The 23,789-nt window shown below is 34.5% G+C and overlaps 1 protein-coding gene and 1 pseudogene across 2 annotated transcripts; one reads left to right on the top strand and one right to left on the bottom strand.

The window, feature by feature from the left end:
- The first annotated feature begins 258 nt into the window (after positions 1-258).
- On the top strand, positions 259-1,653 carry LOC143623224 (uncharacterized). Its single transcript, XM_077094179.1, has 3 exons — positions 259-425; positions 668-750; positions 1,005-1,653. Exons 1-3 carry the CDS (start codon positions 273-275, stop codon positions 1,609-1,611), a joined length of 843 nt encoding a protein of 280 aa, XP_076950294.1. The 5' UTR covers positions 259-272; the 3' UTR covers positions 1,612-1,653.
- Positions 1,654-14,472: 12,819 nt separating this feature from the next.
- Positions 14,473-20,318, bottom strand: LOC143623223 (calmodulin-binding receptor-like cytoplasmic kinase 2; annotated as a pseudogene). The gene is made up of 6 exons (XR_013151853.1): positions 20,032-20,318; positions 16,126-16,368; positions 15,829-15,997; positions 15,224-15,313; positions 14,818-15,119; positions 14,473-14,733 (listed from the first exon to the last, which is right to left on the bottom strand). The product of XR_013151853.1 is annotated as a calmodulin-binding receptor-like cytoplasmic kinase 2 (transcript).
- Between the last annotated feature and the right edge of the window lie 3,471 nt (positions 20,319-23,789).

The raw sequence follows: 23,789 nt of genomic DNA, 5'->3' as shown, positions 1-23,789 counted from the left end.
CTTTCAACTCACATCTGGTTGTTTATTAAATAAACAAACATAAATGAACTTTTCATCAAACAACTCACAAACAGGTTACTAAAATGTAAGCCCTTCACAACCCCATAATCTCACATATATTTAAATAATAAATAATTAGGAAAAAAAATAAAAATAACAAAGCATAAAACTCGTGTATATAAAACCCCTTCACATCAAGCTAATGCCCCACACCCACAAACCTCCGATCTCCACACAACACACACAGTCTCACTTCCTTCAATCTCCAAACCATGAGAATAAGAAAGCACGCTAAAACCTCTGCATTTCTTCTCCACACCTCCAATAATAATATTCAACAATCCTCACTCTGTCCTCTCAACCAGTCTCCATGGGACATCATCACTTTCCCATCCACACATTCATCTTCCACCTCAATCCATCTGGTACTTACTTACCTCTTCAATTCAATTCTCCCGTTCCAAATCCAGCAATTACTAGATCTGTTACTTTTACTTTGCAACTGCTGCTTTAAATGCTGCATTTGCTAGGGTTTATTTTTCACCCTTTGTTATTTAGGTCAAAAAACCCTAAAATGATAAAAATCTGTTACATTAATTTGAATTCTGCTTCAACATTTTATGCACGATGCTTATTATATCTTATTATCTGGTTATTGTGTTTTCAGTTTGATGATTATGTCACTCATTACAACGTCAATGTTGCTGCAAATCGGAGCTCAGCTGATGATTCCGCCAGACCGATTCAGAGGTAGCCTCTTATATTATTATTATTATTCGAAGCATTTTATACCGATATTATTTTGTATCCATAATTATTATCTAGGGTTTGTTAATACCTACATGTTCTATTGTGGTGCTTTAAATTTATGCATAGTTGTGTGTAACCGTGTATCGGTTGATTGATTATTAGTGTTAAGGAACACCGTTTCGATCGATTTTTAGTACGATTTGATGATATTGTTCGATCGATTTTAGTAATTTATTATTATTATTTATTAACAGTGTTGCTTCAACCAAAAACTCATTCGACTGCGATACCGATATCGCGGATGAGAATGGAAATGGAAGTGGTAATGATGATGATAATATTATGAATTACAAATCGTATCAAAAGGAGGAAGAGGAGAAATTAGGGTTTGTGAGTGAAGAGGATAATTGTGTTGTTGATAAGCAAAACGACGTCGTTTGGTCAACCAGCAAAAAGGCCCAATCTTCTGTGACTAAATCCCGTGGTAATAAGAAACGGGCCGTGGCTGTTACATCAAAGCAAAATGAGTTTTATTATTATTCGGGGTTTGGTCCATCGTGGGGAAAGAAAAGAGGTGGAAACAAATGTACAAGTTTTAATGCATGCAGTACAACTAGTGGTGTTGATGATATGGTCCATATGGATATGGATTTGGATATGGATATGGATATGGATGTGGTGAAGGATGAGAAATGGGGCGAGCCTGACTTGACCGCGATAAGAACTGTGTGGTCGTGTCGGGAAGGGCCCGGAGTGGATTTCTTTGATGATGTAGAAGAAGACGAGAAACAGAAGGAGAAAGCCGTGAAAAAGAGAGGGAGGAGGCCGATCAAGGAACGATCATTGAAATCGTTGATGTAATGAAATGTAACCGTGTTCGTGTTTGTTTTGTTTTATTTTGTGTTGGTGGTGATTCTAGGAGGTTTAGTTTGGAAGGTGTTTTTGTTATGAATTATAGTTGTGTTGTGGTTTTTAACTTTTTATTTAAACCTTGGTTATTTTTTAGTATCTTATGTTGGATCGGTTGCCTATAATAGAATTGGTGGTGGATGTGATGGTGGTTTGTTCAATTTTAGTAAAGAATCTAAAACATGTCTACTTCGTATTAAATTATATGTCTCGACGGTTATTAGTTATAAAGTCATTATTGTTCATATAGCAATTTTATTATCTCAAATAAAGTTATCGTGTTTAACTATAATTTATGCATTCCTAAAATAAAACCGGAATATGTTATATGACTATATGTTCCTAAAATAATAAACCGACTTCTTTACTCCCTTTCAAGTTGGAACGCGAAGATTACGAACGACCAGTTTGCCAAGCAAAACATTAAGTTTGTAACATTTGCCAAAAATTTTCACTAATGTAATAATGTTTATCATCATAATATCACTTTATTAATAAAATCCTTCTTTATTAAGATTCTATATCTTGAAAAGTCAACAAAAAGTCTAAATTTCCACACGTAACGAGTATGACGTGTAAAAACCTTGGACAGCGAGCCAGAAAGTAAACAAATCATTAGAATAATTAAATAATCCCAAAAATTCAAAATATATGTTAAAACATTTGAGACAATATATAAACATAATTTAGGAAGGCTCGAATCGTGAAAACTGAAAAATAAGTAAACAAAAGCCAGTACATGACCCGGAAAGGACCCAACACAATCAAAAATATAGTTTTTATGGTTCATACTGTCGGGAATTTGATTTCGTTCAAAGTCTGACAAAAATTATTAAAAACGGGATCCATTTGAATATCTAAAACACGCAATACGTTAAACGATTAACCTAAATTAATTAGTGTATGACCAGCCCTTCACCTTAGCCCCCACCCCTCTTTACACATCACCACCATCACCTCCCACCTCCTCCGATGGTTGCACTCCAACTCCCCATGCCAATCATTGAAGCTTCTAGAACCTTGATGTGTTGTTGCACACTCAGTCCCTCCAACCAACCACCCTACTATCTTACTCATCACTCTAATCCTTCCTCTCTTCCTCCTTTTAAAGCTCACGGCCAAACACCTTCTTACTCACACACAAATTCAAATTTACTTAAACACACACACACATACTTACAAGATCCATGGAGAATTAATCAATAACAAAAAGGATCAAGCAAGATAGGAAGAAGATTAGGTAGGAAGAACACTACATTCACACCCACAACACTTTCATTCTCACCTTCAAATCCTCAAGAACACAAGTATGTTTTGATATAAAGTTGATTTCTAGGATTAGACACAATAGATTAGATGTTCTTGAGTTAAGATTGAGCTTGAAAGTTTGAAATCATGGATGATGATGTATGTATGTATGAGCCGAATGTATGTATGTATGTATGTGTAAGAGGAGGGATTAAGCTCACTTTTGCACGCATACATTCATCTTGAAAGATCATACATTGATTGATATGATTGATTATGAACATTGTTGGATTTCTTGTTAATTTGATATAAACTTTGATGAACTTGATGTTAGGGTTTGATGATAGAATGGAATTGGGTAAATTGTTGATCAATAGTTTGATGTTACAGACTTGAATCAAAGAATAGTTGTTGTTAGAGATGAACATAAAATCTTGTTCATAATTGAAAATTTGGGGGATTTTTTTCTTGGATTAATTAAGAGATGTTGGATGAATTAATGGATCAAGAAAGTGTTATGAGATAATAAAATTGGAAATAAAATAGGGTATATGCTAGTAAACTCATAAAACACTTAGTTAATTCTTGAAGATTGTTAAAGTTGCTAATTAAAGAAACTTTATTTATTGAAAAGTTAAAATTTTGGATTTTAATATTAATACTTGGTATGAATGTATTTAATGTATAATAAATTGTATCTTGGAACTAAGATAAAGTGCATAGTTAAAGTATAGAATAGTTTAGCATAATTATTGAAATAACAAATACTTACTAGAAGTGGAAACTTTGTTACTTGATGAATTGAAAGATTAAAACTTGAATAGAAACATAGGATGCATGACACTCTATCAAACTAGTTGAATGAAATAAATTTTAGTTCATACTTAATCAAATTTGAAAGATTGAATTAAGTAGAATTATCAAAAGTTAAAAGTTACTATAATAGGAAACTTTGTTAGATTAACACTTAAGAAATTCATAAGAAAACATGATCTTTTGATTTGAATGATTGATTATGATTGAATGATTTAGTTGAATGATGTGATGAAGTGATAATAACGAGAATGAACACAAAAGTTAAAAATACATGATCTTTGAAAACGACTTATATGATCATACATGTAGAATCTTCTAAAATAGAATAAATGAATATTGTTGTAAATTGTTGTTTTGACTTGTTGTGAAACGTAATATAAGTTTGAAATCCGGATTCTTAGGTCATATCATAATATTTGTTCATATAAGGAATGATAAACTTGGTTAGTAACACTATTAACAAATTTAGAATATGAACTAGAAGCTTAAAATTGGTTTAAATATGTCTTGTGAAATTATGTGACCAAAACTGGAATTAAGGATGAATCATGTGTTATTATATGTGTAATTAGTTCATAGGATAATTGGTGTAAACTAATTTGACTTGTCGATGACTTTAACGGTCGAAAAATCGGCTTTTAAACGTGAACCAACACGACTATTAGAGACTGTTTTGGAATAGCACCTGATGTTGTAAAATACTCATATACAACATAAGTTAATATATGGGAAAATGACAAGATAACAAAAATTAGTCCTAAACAGTTCGTGTCGCGAAAACCGACACGAAAACGTTTAAAAGTTGCTATTTTAAGAAAATATTAACAAAAATTAAAATAATATAGCAAAGTAACTTATAACTTTACTAATTTATATGTAACAAGTATTTTTTTAAGATTAAAAGTTACATTTTTATACGAAAAGCCAAACTGTTCGTTTTTAAAACGCAAAACCGACAAGATTTATGAAAAACAAGAGAATAATATTTTCTTAAAACTTTCCAGCAACCGAAACTTAAATATTTTATTATATTTATATATTTTAATTGTTTATTAATTTATTTAGTTATTTGATCAGTAGTTAACGAAAACAGAACTATACGTATTCGTTAACTTAAATAGGAACTTATCTACTTATGTGCTTGTGTGGACACTAGATTAGGATTAATAAACGTAAAAGTTTTTTATAGACTAAAACTAAGTTTTTTTATTAACAAAACGTGTACTAATATAGGACACGAGATTTTGGAACGAAAAGCTTCAAACCGTGAGTTTCTCTATTGACCCCTCGTTTTCGAAATATTTTTATTGTGTTTTGGAGGAAAAGCATATTCTTTATCGATTTTTATTGAAGTTTTTTATTAAGCATTGTATTTTACAAACCGTGTAAAAAGTGGTATGAGTCAACAATTGGTTAAATAACTATTAACCGAATTAATAAGGGCACAAAAATATTGGTAGATCTATCGAGGTAATGCCCCCCCCCCCCCCATTTTCAATCACGTTGGGTTAAAAACGGGAATATTTTGAGTATGGTATGTATCGAGTTATCAATTTTGATAGTCATACACTTGTTGTATTCCTTGCTACTATACAACATTACGATTTGTTTAAAAGGTAAAATGCTTCGTTTTTATGATAAGTTCAATTGTTGATTTTTGAAAGATATAATTACCATGTTAAAAGAACGGTAGGAAAAGCCGCCACCGTTGCTTATGATAATGGATTATGTTAAAAGAATGGTCGTTGAACAATGGTATGGAAAGAAGTGATATGAATTTTTTTACGTTGTTGTGTACTCGATAAGTTCGTATAATGTTGTTCATTTTGATCATTATGATGAGTTATATTGAAATTTCGATTGCCTTATTTTCATTATATCATATATATATATATATATATATATATATATGTGTGTGTGTGTGTGTGTTATTTTACAATAAATAGAACTCACCAACATTCGTGTTGACGTTTATTTTAATATGCTTTTCAGGTAAGTGATGGTTTTGAGAAGACAAGGAAAGGAGGACGGTTTGTGTTTGAATAATGTAGAAACCGAGACTTTAATAAATCGTGCAGTTGCACGTGTATAAACTCTGATATTGTAATGACCATTTTATTAAATAAAAGTTAACCTTTTATTGTTAAATATTTTTGTTCTATTATTATTGGCTATCGGCATCTATCACGACCCGAATAACTTAAGTTAAAGTCTTCCGTTGTCTTAATTAAGATTTTCGGGGTGTGACAAAGTTGTCCTCCCAAACGCATTTGTAAACAAGTTAGGAATCAGTGCCTCTACTGTCAATGTTTGTTTGATGGTATATTGGATTTTATAAATCCTAACTATCGTCTTTTGGTTGCCGTCAGTCCCAACTAACGAACTGGTTTCTGACGGTCCCAACTTTTAACGTATGTGTTCTCAACGATCTGCGACTACTTACAGAATCCTAATGTCGTTACTTGAGGTCGTCGGGAAAACGTTTTTGATCGGAAAACTCATATCTTTTCCCGGAAAACACCACCTGAACATCGCCACTACCACCACTTGAGCACCACAACTCGATTCCGACGATGTAAATATGGTTTTACTATAAAAAGTTTCATAGAGGCCCGATACAAAGTTACAAAGATGTTTGGGTCGAAAATGTTTAGTTTTTCGAGGAAAAATGTGATTATTTTGGCAAAACGTTTTTCCGACAATCTGCAACTAACGACGTTAAGATTCCGTTAGTCGCGGACCGTTGGGAACAAATACGTTAAAAGTTGGGACATTCAGGAGCCAATTTGTTAGTTGGGATTGGCAACGACCAAAAGATAATAGTTAGGATTAATAAAAACCAATATACCTCGTTTAATTGATTTCACGTGACTCTATTCGTTAACGACAAAATAACACTTCATCTCTATGAAGGTGTTTGGGATTCCTTATATCTTATTGAAAAGTTGAAAAGGTGTTTGAGATTGCTTAATGTGTGAGTTGAAAAGTTCTATAAGTTATAAGATTATGACTTATAAATAAGTCATAAAAAGGTAATAATAAAGAATCCCAAACACTCCTACGTGTTTCGTGTACTCATGAAAGACATGATTGTTGGCTATACATCTTACTATTTGATTGTAATAAATTAAGGAATTTTTACATATTTCCCCTTGCTAAATATCCTTAATTACATATATCCCCAACCCCAAAAATCAATTACATATTTCCCCTTTTTATATTTGTTAGGAAGGGGAAATATGTAATTATTTTTTTAGTTTTGGAAAAATATGTAATTAAGGATGTTAGAAAGGGGAAATATGTAAATGCCCCTAAAATTAATGGTGTTGAGCCCTCTTGTTCCAAGTCTAGTTTTCTTTAACCACCATCCCATCCATATCGTTTCACTAACAGTGGATACCATGGCACGATATACAACTTCAAGTCTTCAACCGATGATCTTGGATAACCTAAGAAACTGAAGCATCCCAAAAAACTAATAAGTATCCCGTTTAAGATTTTCTAGTGAACGGGAAACCAAACTAATCTGAACCAATTGGCTAAATAGTAATCGATCATCATCATCATCCAATAAGGAATTACATAGCGAATGGACAAACATAACGAAAGAAATGAAGAGGTTTTAGTGTTTTACTTTGAAAATTTCTTTTGTTTTTTTAGAAAATGGTGCTTGTGGTTTGACAAAGTAACAAATTGAGGCCTAACTATGAGAAGTGGCAAATTTAGGGTATATGATTTGTTTGTAACACACTTATATGTACTACCACTAACATATGTTTTGGGTGGTGTTTGGGATTCCTAATTGAACCCTCCTTTTGACTTTATTAACTTTTGAAAGAAGTTAATACTTTAAAAGATGTTTGGGTTTTAACTTTTCAACAAGTGTGAAAAGGAAGTTTTTTTTAAGTTAAGAAATTCCAATTTTATAAACTTTTGGGTTTGGTGAGAAGGCACCCTTGCAGCTCTCAATCATCCTTGCCACCACCAAGCTCTCAACTACACCTTGCCACCATCAATTTAACACCAATTTAACATCTACTGCTCTCAACTACATCCCTACTACCATCAATTTAACACTAATTTATCACCTATTGACTTATTGCTTATAAGTTAATCTAAAAACTTTTCTTGAAAACTCCTTTTTGAAAAGTTATATTTGATAAGTCCTTTTGCAAGAAGTTCTTTCGAACTTGAATAAGGAATCCCAAACACACCGTAAACATAAAAACCCTCATGTGTCTTACACATGAGAGTATTTTGGTTTATCTTAATAATACTCTTATTTATTTATTTATTTACTTAAAGTCCTTAAGAAACCAATCAAGATATATTAAAAAAGCTTTTATTATACTATTTATTTAAAATTTTTATGTCACGGCTCTCTTAATAAATCTTTATCTCTGTACAAAAACTCAAATAATACAAGATAAATAAAACAATGTTATGATTTTTCCTAGAGTTGGATGACATGTTTTTCAACTACAGTTATATGAACTTGTATGTAAAAGAGAAATGACCATCCATGCAATATACGTTCTCACTTTTTATTGCAATTCTCTCCAATATTTTCAAGTTATATTAGTATTACTTTTGTCTTTTGTATACTTATTGTTATTAGAGAAATTAATGTTTGTGTTCATGTGGTTTTAGGGAGGAGGTACAATTAGTCCTTAAAAGAAAATTTGGACTGGTTGGGTCCCTGTGGTTTAAAAAATGAACCATTTGAGTCCCTATCAAATGTGGAATTACTAGTTTACCCTTTTTTATGATCCATATGAGTCTCTGTGGTTAAGTAATTGTTCAGTTTTAGTCCCTCTTTAAAAATTACCTCTAAATTACATAATTTATTTAACAAAAATAAGAAAACGAAACTTTAAACGAATCAAACTATCTTTTTAACAAAAAATAAACGAATCAAACTTGTTTTTTTAACAAAAGTAAACAAACGAAGCTTATCTTTTAACCAAACTTCTTTTTAATAAAAATAAGCAAACAAAACTTATCTTTTAACGAAAATATCGTCGTAGCTTGTGCTAAGGTGGAGTGCGATTTGATTGCGCATTTTATAAGTAGTTACGTGCGTTTAGTTTAGTAAAAGAATAGTTCATTTATTTTCGCTAAAAAGGTCGTTCGATCGTTTATTTTTGTTAAAAAAGTAGTATGGTTTGTTTATTTGTATTAAAAAGTAGTTCGCTTCGTTTATTTTTGTGAAAAATAGTTCGGTTCGTATTTTTGTTAAAAAAGCATGGTTCGTCAATTTTTGCTAAAAAAAATTAGTTCAGTCCGTTTATTTTCGTTAAAAAAAAGTTTCGTTTTCTTATTTTTGTTAAAAAAAATTATGTAATATAGAGTTAATTTTTAAAGAGGGACTAAAACTGAGCAATCACTTAACCATAGGGACTCATATGGATCATAAAAAAGGGTAAACTAGTAATTTCATATTTGACAGGGACTCAAATGGTTCATTTTTTAAACCACAGGGACTCAACCAGTTCAAATTCTCTTTTGGGGACTCGTTGTGCCTCCTCCCTGAAACCACAGCGACACAAACAATAATTTTCTCTTGTTATTATAAAACGTGATAGGTGAGTTTCGCTTAAAGTCACAAGTTTTTCTTGAAGACTGCTTGACATGCTTCAAATTATACATGTTTTTATCACATGATATTCTCCATGCTTAACCATTTTCATAGCATTTTCACATAATTTGACTCTAAAGATGTTTTCTTGCGAAATTGCAGGAGTAATCTAACCTTTGGTGAAAAAGAAAGAGAAAACATGAAGTAAAATGAAGAATCCACCAAGTATGGCCAGAATTGACTATGCAAGCCCATAGGCAGAGCCGTCTCTGAGAATCGCTTAAAATTTCGGGCCTCGCGACGAGCATATAGAAGGGCCACGTTTTATCTGTTTGATAAATAATTTGTCAATTTTGTCAATTGTCTTGTATTTCCAAAGCCCAATACGAACCAAAGTAACAACGCCGCCGCCGACGACAATAAAAGGTTACTAAAGTAGCTCATATAAAACACAAAGAAACATTTTTTCTATAAAAATAAAAACAACGATAAATGGGAATTAAACCCGTACCTTTGATTCCATACACTACGACTCTTTCCATTACACCAAAGAGTCATTTTGTAGACTTATGTTTTAAAATAAAATTAGATATAAAAGTGTGTGTGTGTGTGCAACAATTATGGGCGTCTTTGGAGATCGGGCTTTGCCGCCATGTCCGAACCGATGTTGAAATTACGAGCATGCCCGACTTTACCACAAGCCGAATGAGGCATTCACTTTGGGCCTCCAGGTTTTTAGGGTCACATTTTTTATATAATGCAATTTAGATTAGGCCCAAATTTATGGTTTTTTTCATGAACATGAAGTGTACATAATTGGCTGATTGCTTTCTTTCTTTCTTTCTTTTTCTTTGTGTGTATTATTTGTGTAGATTAAGATCTTTGCTTTTCGATTAAAGTTTGGTTGATTTAAATAGGTGTTATAGGTTTTTGTATGGTTTTTAATGGTCTTTTTTGTGTTATTTTTATTATTTCAAAATATTAATGATTTTCTCGTTGGATTTTTGGGTTTTAGGAACTTTCTTTACAAATATCATTATATTAAAGGGTACCATATGATAAATGTTCCAAAGGACCATTGATTACTCCAATGGCTAATTTAGGGATGGACATTTTGTCCCAAATACCCGTACCGTATCCGTACAGGAACATGTACCTGTACAGATTTAGCTTATTCGGTACGGGTATTGGTACTCATTTTTGTTGAATTTTGGTACATGTACAATAGGGTACATGTACGGTACGGGTACATTTGGTATTTTGTATCTGTTTGGAGTATATTTTTAATTGGGATTCTTCACATTTAATATATAAAATAAATTCTCTAACCATGTTATTATTGAACAAGTACCAAACGTTTCTTCAAAATTAAATAATATAACATCCAAGACTCGAATCAACAAACAAATCACTTAAAGTCGGCGGCCGAATTAGGGTTCTTCAATACAATCATATCATAAAATCGACGACCCATTTGGTACCTGCACTAATTTGGTACCCGTCACGTACATGTGAAAGTACCGATACCCGGACTAATTCAGGTTGTTTATTATTCGTACCGGTATTGGTTTCAAGATTGCCAAATATTTGGAAATAAAAAAGCAAAGTGGTACAAAAACGAGTATTGTACCGAAATACCTGTACTCGTACCATACCAAAAAATTTGGTACGAGTATTGGTGTACGTGTTTTTATTGATTTTTGATACGAGTACAATCGGGTACAGGTAAGGGTATGGATACAAGTATTGCCCCACGCTCATCCCTAGGCTAATCTTCTGTGGGTTCTTGTGTGGAAGGACTACTGATATTAATTGCTAAGGTTTATTATAGTTTTAGTCATGCTCTAAAATGCAACTCTATTAATTTCATTAGAGGGTTTGAGAGGTGACATGAATTCTTAGAAGTTCGAACAATTTGCATTTGCTTAATTGCTTACACCTTAAATAGAAGAAGGCCTCGATTTTAAATCTCGCGTTAGGCCTCCAGAAAATATTTAGTTGGCCCTAATAATTAGTTAAAAAATTTAGCATGCATTTAGTCTAGATGACTTGAGTCGGTTTAGTTTTGATAAGGACTATGATGATAATGTATTTGAGCCTACGATAATGATATTTTATCGTTGCACTTAATTGATCACCCCAACAACACGGGGTTAAATTACTTGTTACGTTTAAACATTAAGAACACATTTTTTTCAATATATATATATATATATATATATAATTGATATTAAAAAAATTCATGCCTATCAAAGTGTTGGACCGGGGTCCGTCGATTAACAAGAAGATCATCTGATCGCAGGGCCGACCCATTAGTATAACAAACCCAATCTAGGGCTTTGGGCCTTGAAAATTTTAGACCCCAATTTCTTAAAAAAATAATTATTTGTCATAGAATAAAATTTAACGTCATAATATTACTGAAGAAACTCATTATATCTCAAAATTTGGATGATATATGAATATTATACTTATAAATGCTCATGTTTAAATTGTTCATATGTAGTCCACTATGTTTTTCAATATCTACAATCAAGTTATTTTTATGTCATGTCCCAACATATTAACATTTTAATTGGTTTTTGGAGACTATTTTGGTTGTAGGTTAAACTTATTTATTTAATTAAATGTGAAGCAAAATAACAACAAAAAATTGTAAAGACGAATCCGATTATTTTTTAAAAAGTCTCGATTTTTCATTTGCATAGCTAGGGCTACCAAAATGGTTGGACCGACCCTGATTACGAGATGTATCCAAACCCTTTGCATACAAATGCATCAGATTTTGCAAAAAATTTTTTTTTTAGATTAACTGATTTTTCATTCTGTAGTCTTAGTAAGAGGGGGGAGGGTTAAGGATTTACCCGGTGTGAGATATCACATTGTTCGAGGAACCCTAGATGCTGTCGGAGTAAAGGATCGTCAACTTCAAATAAAAGGATCCAATTACAATAAAGAGGCAAGTAAACAGGCAACAAGTTGCGTCGCCACCCCCTTTTGAATGACAAAACCGATCAGGTGAGTGCTTATGCAAGAAGATCATCCGTTCGCGTTCAAGAACCACAAACTGAATGATATCTAGAAGAAGTATAATTGTCATGCAAAAACAAAAAAAGGAAAAAGAAAGAGAAATGACGGCTATCGTACTCATTAAAAACTCATACTCATTAAAAAATAAATAAACCACCTTTTCTTGAAGGGCTAAAATAAACAACTATTAAGCCTACCTAAATTAACTAACTAAAACCTGTTTCAAAACAAAATAATCACAGGTTAAACCCCTTACTCACTAAATAAGCAAAAGTTAAACTCATTAGGCCATCCGTAGTCGGACATTTTTGGGCGGCGTTTGGGTGAACTTTGTGTACAAATCGCTAAGCCGGCTCGAATTTTGAGGCTTTTGTGAGATAGAGGTAGAGAGATAGGGAGGAGAGAGAGAGGCATTTTGGGAGCATTGTCCCACTACATTTGTTTTTGGCAAAATGTTGACTTAGCGTCACATGACGTAAAATGCTCGGGTGTGTCTAGTTTTGACTACACATTGAGTTCAATTAATAAAATATGCACTCCAACAAAACAGATTCCTTTTCAATTATATACCATGCAATTTTACAATATAAAAGTTTATAAGTTAAGCTTCCTTATTTACGATAAACAATGAACTTTTGTTTTTATTTTTAAACAGCTAACTCAGATACCCTTTAATTCTACTTCAAATTTACACTTTTCCATATAGGATTAGACCACTCAATCACTTCATAAAAAAAACTGTGCAAACGGACACGTTGATCCAACATGTTACAAGCCCTTCGGTGCGAATTATGATAATTAATTTGCGATTTCGTTCACCATGATAGGTTGTATTTTAGACACTTGACAAAATAGTAAACAAATACATGGCTAATCATTGAACTTGCCATTATAAGTACATAGTAACGTTTCTTTAGTCCTTATCATATATCTAATGGTAAAAAACGAAAATGATGATATATATGATATTTGACCTTGAAAATCAAAATTGAATAAACATTAATGCGATTTTGCAGGCATTTGCTGAGTGGATAAAATACTGATATACAATAATACACTTTTGTAGACAAATGTAGTGGACTTTAATAGTGGATTGGATCATGCATCTGATGTCGGCACTTACTGTGCTTTATTTTCCAGACATTGCAAGTACTATTTTATCCTTTTACTTTTGTTATTTAACAACCTAGTTATTAAAAAAGGAAAAACAAGAGATGTAATTCTCAATTTGACCAAAATGTTTCTAATATGTTAAACCTAAAACTCACGTTTGTACTACCAGACGGTATTTGTTGTGAGACGACGCGTTTTTTTTCTTGTGAGGTCCGACAATTGTGAGACAACATTGGTATTTATTTTGAGATGGTCGCATTATCTGTGAGATCCAGCGGTTTTTATTGTAAGCTGACGTTATTATTGACGAGTTGATCACTCTTTAGTTTCTTGGTTTTGATACTTTTGTATGCTTTTTTTTTATATATATTAAAGTTTCAAAAAAACAAGCTAACAACTAATTAAATGGCTTGAATGATCTCCTTCACATTGATAATATGTATACAATGATACAAGATTGACAACTAATCACCATATTCTATAGGATATAATCTTTATAGATATTGATCTAAGTGTTACATATATTCTAATTTCTATTATAATATAGTGCTTAGTCCTAAGTGAATACTGATTTTGATATGTTTAGTGTGTCGGTGTTGAATTGGATTTTCGGACATGCAGATAGAACTAACGTTATCGCAGGCAGTCGACTAACAATGTGCATATGGGACTATGGGTGGTCAACCAACTCGAGAAGAAGGTTTCTAATCCTACACATTTTGGCCACTACATAGCCATACCGAGGTACTCGGCATTGACACTAGAGCGGGAGATTGTGGTTTGTTTCTTGGAGGACTAGAGAATCATATTCTCACCCAAGTTAATGCATTAATACAATATCCGCATGTTGATATATCGACAACCCATGGACAAAGTACCTTTGATATACCGTAGAATCCTTTCGGTTTTCCTTTACTTTGTCTATAACAAATAAGTGTATATGCTAAATGGTAGACACAGATAACAAGTGCCATTGTCAGGTTTATTATATATACGATTATATACCTCAAACAAGCATTCACAAAAAAAGAGATGTTAATAAACACTTGACACTATAAAATGGTACCCACAATATAACAATATCAAACCAACAACTCCTTATAATCTCTCCGTATATTCCACAAAGCCTCAGCACATTTCCTCATCATGGGCCTGTTTTTTCTATGAGAGTTAACACATTGTAAAGCCAGTTCGAGAATCTTCTCGACAGCCAAACCGTTCGCATCCGCCTTTTCAAGTTTCGGATCCAACACTGAAATCGCAGAACCGTCTGTAAACTTCTTCATCGCCTGTCATTTCCAAAAATGGAGCAAAAAACACTTTTTTAACTATATAAAAACCGAAAGGGTATTTTTGTCAATTCACGCACATACCCATCTAGCTGTTACGCGCTCTTTAAGTTCACGGTTTGCTTCAATAGGCCTTCGGCCCGTGACCAGCTCCACAAGTAATATACCAAAAGAATAAACGTCACTTTTGTCAGTAAGTTGATATGTCCTAAGGTATTCAGGGTCTAAGTAGCCCGCGGTCCCTTTGACCTGAGTTGACACATGGGTCTGGGCCGATTCTGCATCGGCTGCTAACCGTGCAAAACCGAAGTCAGCAACTTTGGCTCGTAGCTTTTCGGTGAACAGGATGTTTGAAGACTTGATGTCCCTATGGATTATAGGATGATCTGTTTCCAAGTTATTATAATAAAAGATCATGGAGTTTACTTGTGTACACAGTACACTCATCAACGTTTTCTAATGGTACAGGTTTTAAGTAGATAAAATGTACCTGTATACATGTGTAGGTATGTAATAGCGTGTGCTACGTCTATAGCGATATCCAAACGAGAGGCAAGACTAAGAACACTGCCTTTGATACCTGCATTTGTTAGATAGTTGTTACCTGAGGGACTTTTTTTTCCATTTTTTTTTAACAAAAATGAAAGTTAAAGGACTGTCATTACACATTAAAAGGTGTTTTTTTGTAGCAAAATATGTTAAAGAAACATAGTTGCATATAAAATGGAGCTATAGGGCTGTTCAAACAAGCCAACTTTTGAGCCGAGCTGTAGACAAGCCGAATACGAGCTTAGTTTCTGGCTACGGTCGTATTATAATAGTATTATTGGTGTTGCCCGGCTCAGTTGGCTTATTGAGCAGCCCTAACGGGACTTCTTTTTAATAAAAATATCAAATTTTTTCAGGTCAAAACGGGCTCTAACCAAAAATAGACTCTTGTTGAAGTGGTCGATTGGACAGAGCCCGTTTTGACCTGCCAAATTGATGTTTCTAAAAAATGGGTCATTTTGACCCAAACCTTTTCTGGCCCATCACCCAACCCGATCAGCCCATTTTTCCAGGCTTACGTGTTATATATGAATTTGGACAAATCACAATCTAAGTGTTCCCGAAGTGTTCCATTCGACACGTATTCAACAACGATGATTCTTTCATCCCCGTGCTGCAAGTACCCGTAACACTTCACTAGATTCAAATGTTCCACCGTCGATAGCGCCTGGATTTCACTCTGGAACTCTCATCCAAGGTTCTTGTCATACATACTCTACACAAAAAGTCAAAGTCAATCAACATATTAGTAAACCAGACAAATGGTCAAAACATAATACATAGTATTGTAGCCTCTTAAATGATGATCTAAATGGTTTGTACTAAAGATATAGATGACCCGACCTTTTTGGCCCGTTTGACTGCAACAAGGGTTCCATCTTGAAGTTGACCTTTATAGACCGTCCCGAATCCGCCTTGTCCAACTTTAAGGGCTGGGGAAAAGTTCTTTGTTGCCTGATTTATTTCCTGCATAGTGAACTTAACACTTCCAGGCTCTTTCATGTGAGTAGTCATTCCGGGTTCCATATATGTCACGAATTGTGCGTCGCTTCCTTCCATCGGTGGAGTCAGATGCCCCGGAAAAATCTGTCAAAGCAAACATGTTAACAATTTGTTCTCAATGGAACAGTATGGCCTTAAAAATACAAGAACATGATTTTATTTCATATGTGATTTTAAAATTTCATATATTAAGGGGTGTGCATCGTGTCGGGTTGACAAGTTTAACTGTTCAATGTAAAACGGCCCATACATTTATTCGTTTAAAAACATCAACCTTGTACACACCTAAAATGGTGTCCCCCTTTAACTTATTAATCTAAACGTGTCAGACAGGTTGATGGTAATAATAATTAAGTTGTAAACATGTCAATTGGCAGGGACGTAGCTTTGTTGGGGCCAGGGGTGGCCCCGCCCCCCTCCGTTTTTTCGCTCGGTAGTTTAGTGTTATCCTTTTTCGGCCGAATGTTTTTATACATAGTGTAAATTTACCCGTTTCTGACCGAAACTTTGAGCCCGGCCCCCTCCGTTTTTAGCTCGGTGGTGTAAATTTATTCTTTTTTCCCATGAAAATTATTATACATAGTGAAAATTTACCCGTTTCCAACTGAAATTTTGAGCCCGACCTCCTCCGTTTTTTCGCTTGACAGTGTAAATTTATCTTTCTTCAGCCGAAAATTTTTATACATGTTTAAATTCACTCGTTTTCGACCGAAATTTTGAGGCCGCCCCCTCTAGTGTATGAATTTTTTTATACATATTGAGTCCGGCCTCCTCGACGTTTATGTCCAAGCTTCGCCACTGTCAATTGGGTTGGTGGTTTGTAAAAATATAATAATCAGGTAAACAGGTCGATGTGATAACACAAAACCTAATTACTTTCACTAAAAGAAAATTACCACATATTATAAATATCATCATACCATATATTTTTTCTTATTTTAAACGCTAAAAGTATCATGTTTATCAACCCATAAAAATAAAATAAAGCTACTCAATCTCTTTGTTAGTTTGTTTTACTTAATAAGACACAGAATAATAACACTGATGATTTGATGGTATAAAGTATAAACCATCTCAATGCATAATTATCTCTTTATTTATTCACGTGAAACGAACTATAAATAATTCATATTACTTTATTTGTCATAAGATGATTAAATGTGATTTATTTTGTGCTTACAAAAAGTAAATAGCATATAAGAAATTTAGATGGTGTTTGATTTGTAAACATGATTGGTAGTAATAGGTAATTAGGTATTGAATTAAAAGAAAAGAAAGAGAATATGTGATTGTTAATAAGTTAACAACATGTAGGGGTCAATATTGAGGACTTAAAGATTGAAGCTGAAGCTTTGGGTTGTAAAGCAGGTGATATTCCTTTTGTTTATTTGGGCATTAAGGTCGGGGCGAACATGAATCGTACTACGAATTGGGAGCCGGTTGTTTCTACGTTCAAGAGAAGGTTGTCGAAGTGGAAAGCTAACACTTTGTCCATTGGTGGCTGGGTAACGTTAATTAAATGGGTCTAGACAGTCTACCTTCATATTATTTTTCTTTGTTTAAGGCGCCTGTGAAGGTAATTAATAATTTGGAAGGTCTTATGAGACGTTTCTTATGGGGTGGGTCGGATGAGGTTAGGAAGATGAGCTGGGTGTCGTGGGAAATCGTTACAAAATCTATACGGGATGGAGGTTTGGGGATAGCAAGATTAGATATAAATAATATTGCGTTGCTTGGTAAGTGGATTTGGAGGTTTTATATTGAACAAAGGCGTTATGGAGGAGAGTGATTGCGTCCATTCACGGTTCAAGTCGAAGCTGGGGTGTGGCGCCGGTTAATAATTCTATTAAAGGAGTATGGGAAAACTGTGTGTCGTTTTGGAATAAACACAAGGTTCAAGGCGTCGGTTTTAACAACAGGATCCGTGGGCAAATTGGTAATGGGGAACAAATACGGTTTTGGCTAGATAGTTGGTTGAGCGATGAGCCGTTAAGGGATAAGTTCCCGGACTTATTCAACTTAGAAAGAAAGAAATGGGTTTGTGTTAGTGGTAGACTCAAGTTCCAAAGCAATGTTCGGATTATTACATGGGAGTGGAGCCGTTCTCCTTCGACTGTGGAGGAGGTAGAATCCAAACAACAATTGGAATTAATGCTACAGCAGGTGCGGATAGCAAACAACCAAGATACTTGGGTTTGGATCGATGGAAAGGATTTGGGATTCAGTGTGGCATCGATTAAAAGGTGGCTGCGACATACAGGAAACAGCGACGAGAGGTTCGGCTTTACGTGGAGCAAATGGGTTCCTATTAAATGCAACATTTTTATGTGGAGAGCGTTTTTGGACCGGCTACCAACTAAGATGGCTTTGTTGAGACGAAGTGTTCCGGTGGATAATCCAGTATGTATTTGGTGTGAGACCTGTGATGAAACGATTGAGCATCTTCTTACAGGTTGCGGTATTGCAGCGGGTGTCTGGAACGGGATATCTAGATGGTGTAGGATTCCGGGTATGTTTGTGTTTCATGTTAGTGATTTGGTGGAAATGCATGAGCACTGTGCCATCTCGGGGAATAAGAAGACAGTACTCCATGGAATCATTATTATAGCATGTAGGCGGCTCTGGAAGGCGAGGAATGAAAAAATATTTTCGAGTAAAGACACGAAGGTAGCGGACTTGATCACCGATATAAAGGCTTTGGGGTTTTTGTGGTACAAACATAGGTTTAAAAGAGGCGTAGTTGATTGGGAGCGATGGTGTTCTTTTGATTTAATGTAAAATACTTTGTTTGGTTTTCGGCTTCCTTTTCCCACCTTGGTGATAGGTTGTGTTTGGTGTTTTTTAATGAAAGTTAAGTTTCAAAAAAAAAAAAATTATTTCTATATACCATGACTAGAATTAAATATAGTATTTTTAAAATCAAAGAATCAGAGACATGTAGGGGATGGGAAGGGTTCACATTTAATATGTGTCACCCCATCTTTTATGGGTTTTTAATTTGAAAATTTATTATTATTTTGGCCCCGTTCCAACTTGATCCGATTGCAGAACCCAAAAAGTAAAAATACGAACACGCCATCAGGCCTCAGGTCTGGTGGTTAGAGGGTTTTCGCGTTCTGTGTTTGAACCTTTGGAGCGTCAAATTAATAACGGGCGGTTGAAATTCTGTTGCATGGGCTCGAGCTTGGGTATTGGTGACCGGTAGGCCTAACAGCTCACAGCAAAGTCAAAACGTAGTTCTAGAAGAACTTAGTTAATCCTAGTTATTTACATTCTTAGTAAATACCCATTCAACTTTCACTTTCTTTCAAATCGTCTGTTAACATTATTCATAAGCATGGCCGGCATGGGGGTGTGCGGCCCGGACCATCGGCCTAGGGGCAAACAATTATTTTTATATATGATAAATCTTGATCCGAAAACTATTTTTTTTTTATCTATAATCCATTCAACGAGCCAAAACTTTAAACAAATATAAATCAAATAGAAACTAAAATAAATAACGGCCAATTACTATAACGTTAATCGTCGTTTAGAAACATATTTAAGCGTATATATTTCTTGACTCATTAGGCTTTTTTTTCCGGCTCGTAAGAGAGATTTAAATATTTGAAGACGGCCCTGTTAACAAGGTCACATTTTATATATGACATTATGACAATATTAACCAAATAACATGTACAGTAATAATTTATATAGTTTATTACTATTTATGTAATTCTTTACTTAAAACAAATAATTAACCACCTGAGGTTGAACTGAAGGTATCAGAATGAGCAACACCGTAGCCGGAGTAGCTATGATGATGACGTGTATACTCCTCCTCCGGCGGCGTAAAACACGCCACAAATACTCCGGAAACGGATCTGGCAACACATTTAACTCGGCTAGAAGAAGAAGAAGTTGATGATTTAGAAGTACGTAGAAACAGAATACGAGCTCGGTGACGGTGATGAAGGAGGAGGATAACTATTGAACGGCCGATCAGGTGTACGGACGACGTCGGAGCTGTTATATTTCCGGCGGCCGTACATGGCGGTGGTGGATTATTATTATTATTATTAAACAATGGCATACAAAATTTTATGGAAGACTTTGAATTTTATTTATGTGATGGTGGTGGTGGTACTAACGTGCGCCTGTGCCAGCTGGATGTGTGCCACTTGTCATTTATTGCGTGTTATCTTTATGCGTCACGTCGCGCCCAGTTAGAGTTATGGTTTTTTAAAAAAATATGGTGTAATCATAAACCCCCAAAAAACCATAACTTTGTTATTTCAATATTATTATTATTATTATTATTTTAATTTGTGTGCCTTCCACTAGCGTTATACACAAAATGCTAAAAAAACACAATAACGCCTGGGGGGGGGGGGGGGGCGGTGTTCCCTGGCGTTATGGGCCAAAACGTCGGCCATAACTAGGCCATGCTTTATATAAATTTTGAGAGAATGTTTAACAGTCGGCTTCAATTCTTGTTTTGTTGGTGAAGTGATAGGAATAGTGTCACACCCGGTCCATAGGCGGAAACAACCGGTGTGCGACTCATGAAAGGTTTTTCGAGAGCGCGGTTAAGCAAACAACTATATGATAAAATACATGAGGATTTCATTCATAATATAAGTTTTACAAAATATCCATAAAAAAAAAATAGATTTACATATAACATATTGAGATTTCACAGTTATGTCCCGCCGAAGGGAGAAATAGCCGTGAAAACTCCAAAATATAAAATCCTCATTCATGAAATTTCCATAGTTAAACATAAAACCGTAGTGAGACACCGTGACCTCTCCACGTAGCTAAATACCTGAAAGACACGTAAAATAATTTAATCAGTATAAACTGAGTGAGTTCACAAGTTTTGTGACTCGATAAAATGCTTTATAATATAATTCTCATAATGTCATGAATGCAGTATCCATGACTTGCAGTGTAACGTGAATACATGAGTTCGTAACCATTCCTTGACTGTATATATACACCATAAAGCCCCACATAACATCCCACGAGTCCACGAGGGAATAAATAAATCGGAAAACTAAGCACCCGTCTTATAAAGTGGCGCGACCACTTACGAGTGGGTTGGTCAGACCAGTAGTACTACCCGTAGAGTTCCTCGGCTATAGTTGCCTATAGTTTATGGTTACAATATATACCGGGGACTTTATGTACCATGAGCGCGCCAAATATCTCATGTACACGCACATTGTAAATCAAGATATACACCATGATAAAACATATTTAAACACGTGTCCCTCGCCCCGAAAACAGTTTAAAACATAGTGAAAATAGTGAAAATAGGGGCTGTGAGACTCATCTTAAATGAGGAATAATGTTCCGTTATACTTGGCGAGTTTCCTGTATTATATCGTATACGTATGCACTTCAGTACATAATATATAACTATTAATACTTAGCCCGATACATACTTATGAGGTGACGGTATATATGTATACTTTTTATACATTAGCGATACAGACGTTAGACAACGTCTTATACTTGTTATGTATATCCGTTATATCCTCTTTATATATATATCCTCCGAGCATTAGGGAATGCTCAATACAAATTATTCGTCGGTAATCATGACGTTCGTGACATGCTTTAGCCTAATAGGTTTTGGTGCTCTCATCGTTAGTCCCCAGGTAGGTAACGGGCCCATCTATGATATATTCGTTTACCAGCCTAGGCAGGACGTCCCGACTACCGGCACCTCCACCCTTCCAGTTACTCGCAATGTCCATCACAAAAACCCGTATTTTATATTTGTTGCACATATATAGGAATATATGTGTATGACTTGTATACTTATTTTGTTATGTATATATTATAAGTATTATTAATATTCTTTTTAAATCTTATAATTATATTACATGCTTTTACCATTATCCTTGACCCATACAATATTGTATATTTACATTTACTTATATATATCTTACACGTATTCCCCGTGTATTCATAGGATTATACGAGTGTATTTATATATATATCTCTTTGTTTTAAAGCCATTATATCCATGTATCCTCTGTGCAAAGGATTGCACTTTTATATATATTTTAGTATCCGATTTCCCGTAGTCGTTTCTCTTATTATTTTTGTTACTTTTATTATTATTATTATTACTATTATTATTTTTACTTTTATGATAGTAAAAATATTTATTCTCATACTACACCCGATACGGTTTTTAATACGTTAGTTATATACCCTTTTTAAAGTTTAACATAACCAAGATTCCGTCTTTACATTTATATTATCTTGTTTATTTATAAGTGGGTTTTATTACTCAAGATCTTAACTAAGTGTTCTATTAACCTTAACCTTCCTTAAACACCCTTTTAACACTTGTAATTTTTACCCAACATGATTTACTCCTCATTATATGTCATTTTAACACACTTCAAGTTTATGTTCATGATTCATCACCTCATTATGTATATGTATCTTAGGCTTAGTCCATGTTTTTCTACTAAACATTACATGGCATTAGTACCTTGGGAATGTCGGTTTTTGAGGCGTTCTTGAGCGGGTTTAAGGCGAGATCCATGTTCCTTGACGTTAATCACGATGTTGAGGGTCTACATTATGTTTAAATAACATGAAATAGGTGAACTAGGGTCAAGTAAAATGATGAAACCGTGGCTGGACAGAATCTGTGTTTTTCCAGCCACCATAAACTGTTACAACTCGAGTTTTCGGCTTACCTAATGCTGAAATGAAGCCGGAAATGGATGTTCAAAAGGTGGTTCGTGATCCTTGCGAGTTTCCTTGGATTCCTAAACAAGAATCACCCAAAAATACCAAGTGGTTTGTGAGATATGAACAAAAGAAGAGAGGGGGGTACTGCTGGAAAATGCAGTTTCCAGTAGTGACCTTTGAAGGTTCAAAGCTTCTTACCGAGTCTTCCGGGCAGAGATCCGTTCAAGGCTTTCTACCACGGTTTAAGGATTTCTTCTAGCTTTCCAACGATATATAGGGTTCAAGATGTTCAGAGCAGCATTATAGAGAAAACGGGTTGCAAAGAGGCGGCTGTGGTGGTGCTCTGCTGCTGCCTTCGGCCGAGAGAAGAAGAGGTTGGTTTGGAGCTATGTTTCTTGAGTTTGTGTGTGGTGTTTTCCATCCAAGTACTTGGTCTTATTTATAGGAAAACCCAAGGGAACACATCCCTTGGTTTGGGGGATTATAATCTTATCAAATCAAGTGCAATAGTGATCAAAGTATGGTGTTTATTGTTGTTTATTTGAGGGAATGGGGGAGGCGGCCATAGGGAATGGTTAGGAAGATTTTTGCTTGATCATGTAGTACATTCACAATTATGATGTTGAAGATGATGATGATACATGATCATGATACATATGGATGCATGGATAATGGTTTATAAGATTTAATGTGGTGTTTGTTCCTTGTACATTAAAACTGAATGGGAAGAGGTTGGGGTTCGGCTTTGGGCTGCAAAGGGAAGGTATTATGGTCATTTAATAAATATATTGGTTGTCCAAATG

This window comes from Bidens hawaiensis, unplaced genomic scaffold (assembly GCF_021521415.1).
Source record: "Bidens hawaiensis isolate Kalapana, Puna unplaced genomic scaffold, B.hawaiensis_p1.1 tig00003356_1, whole genome shotgun sequence".
Classification (NCBI taxonomy): domain Eukaryota; kingdom Viridiplantae; phylum Streptophyta; class Magnoliopsida; order Asterales; family Asteraceae; genus Bidens; species Bidens hawaiensis.
Note: the sequence above shows the minus strand (reverse complement) of the source record. Positions and strands in the feature narration are given on the sequence as shown.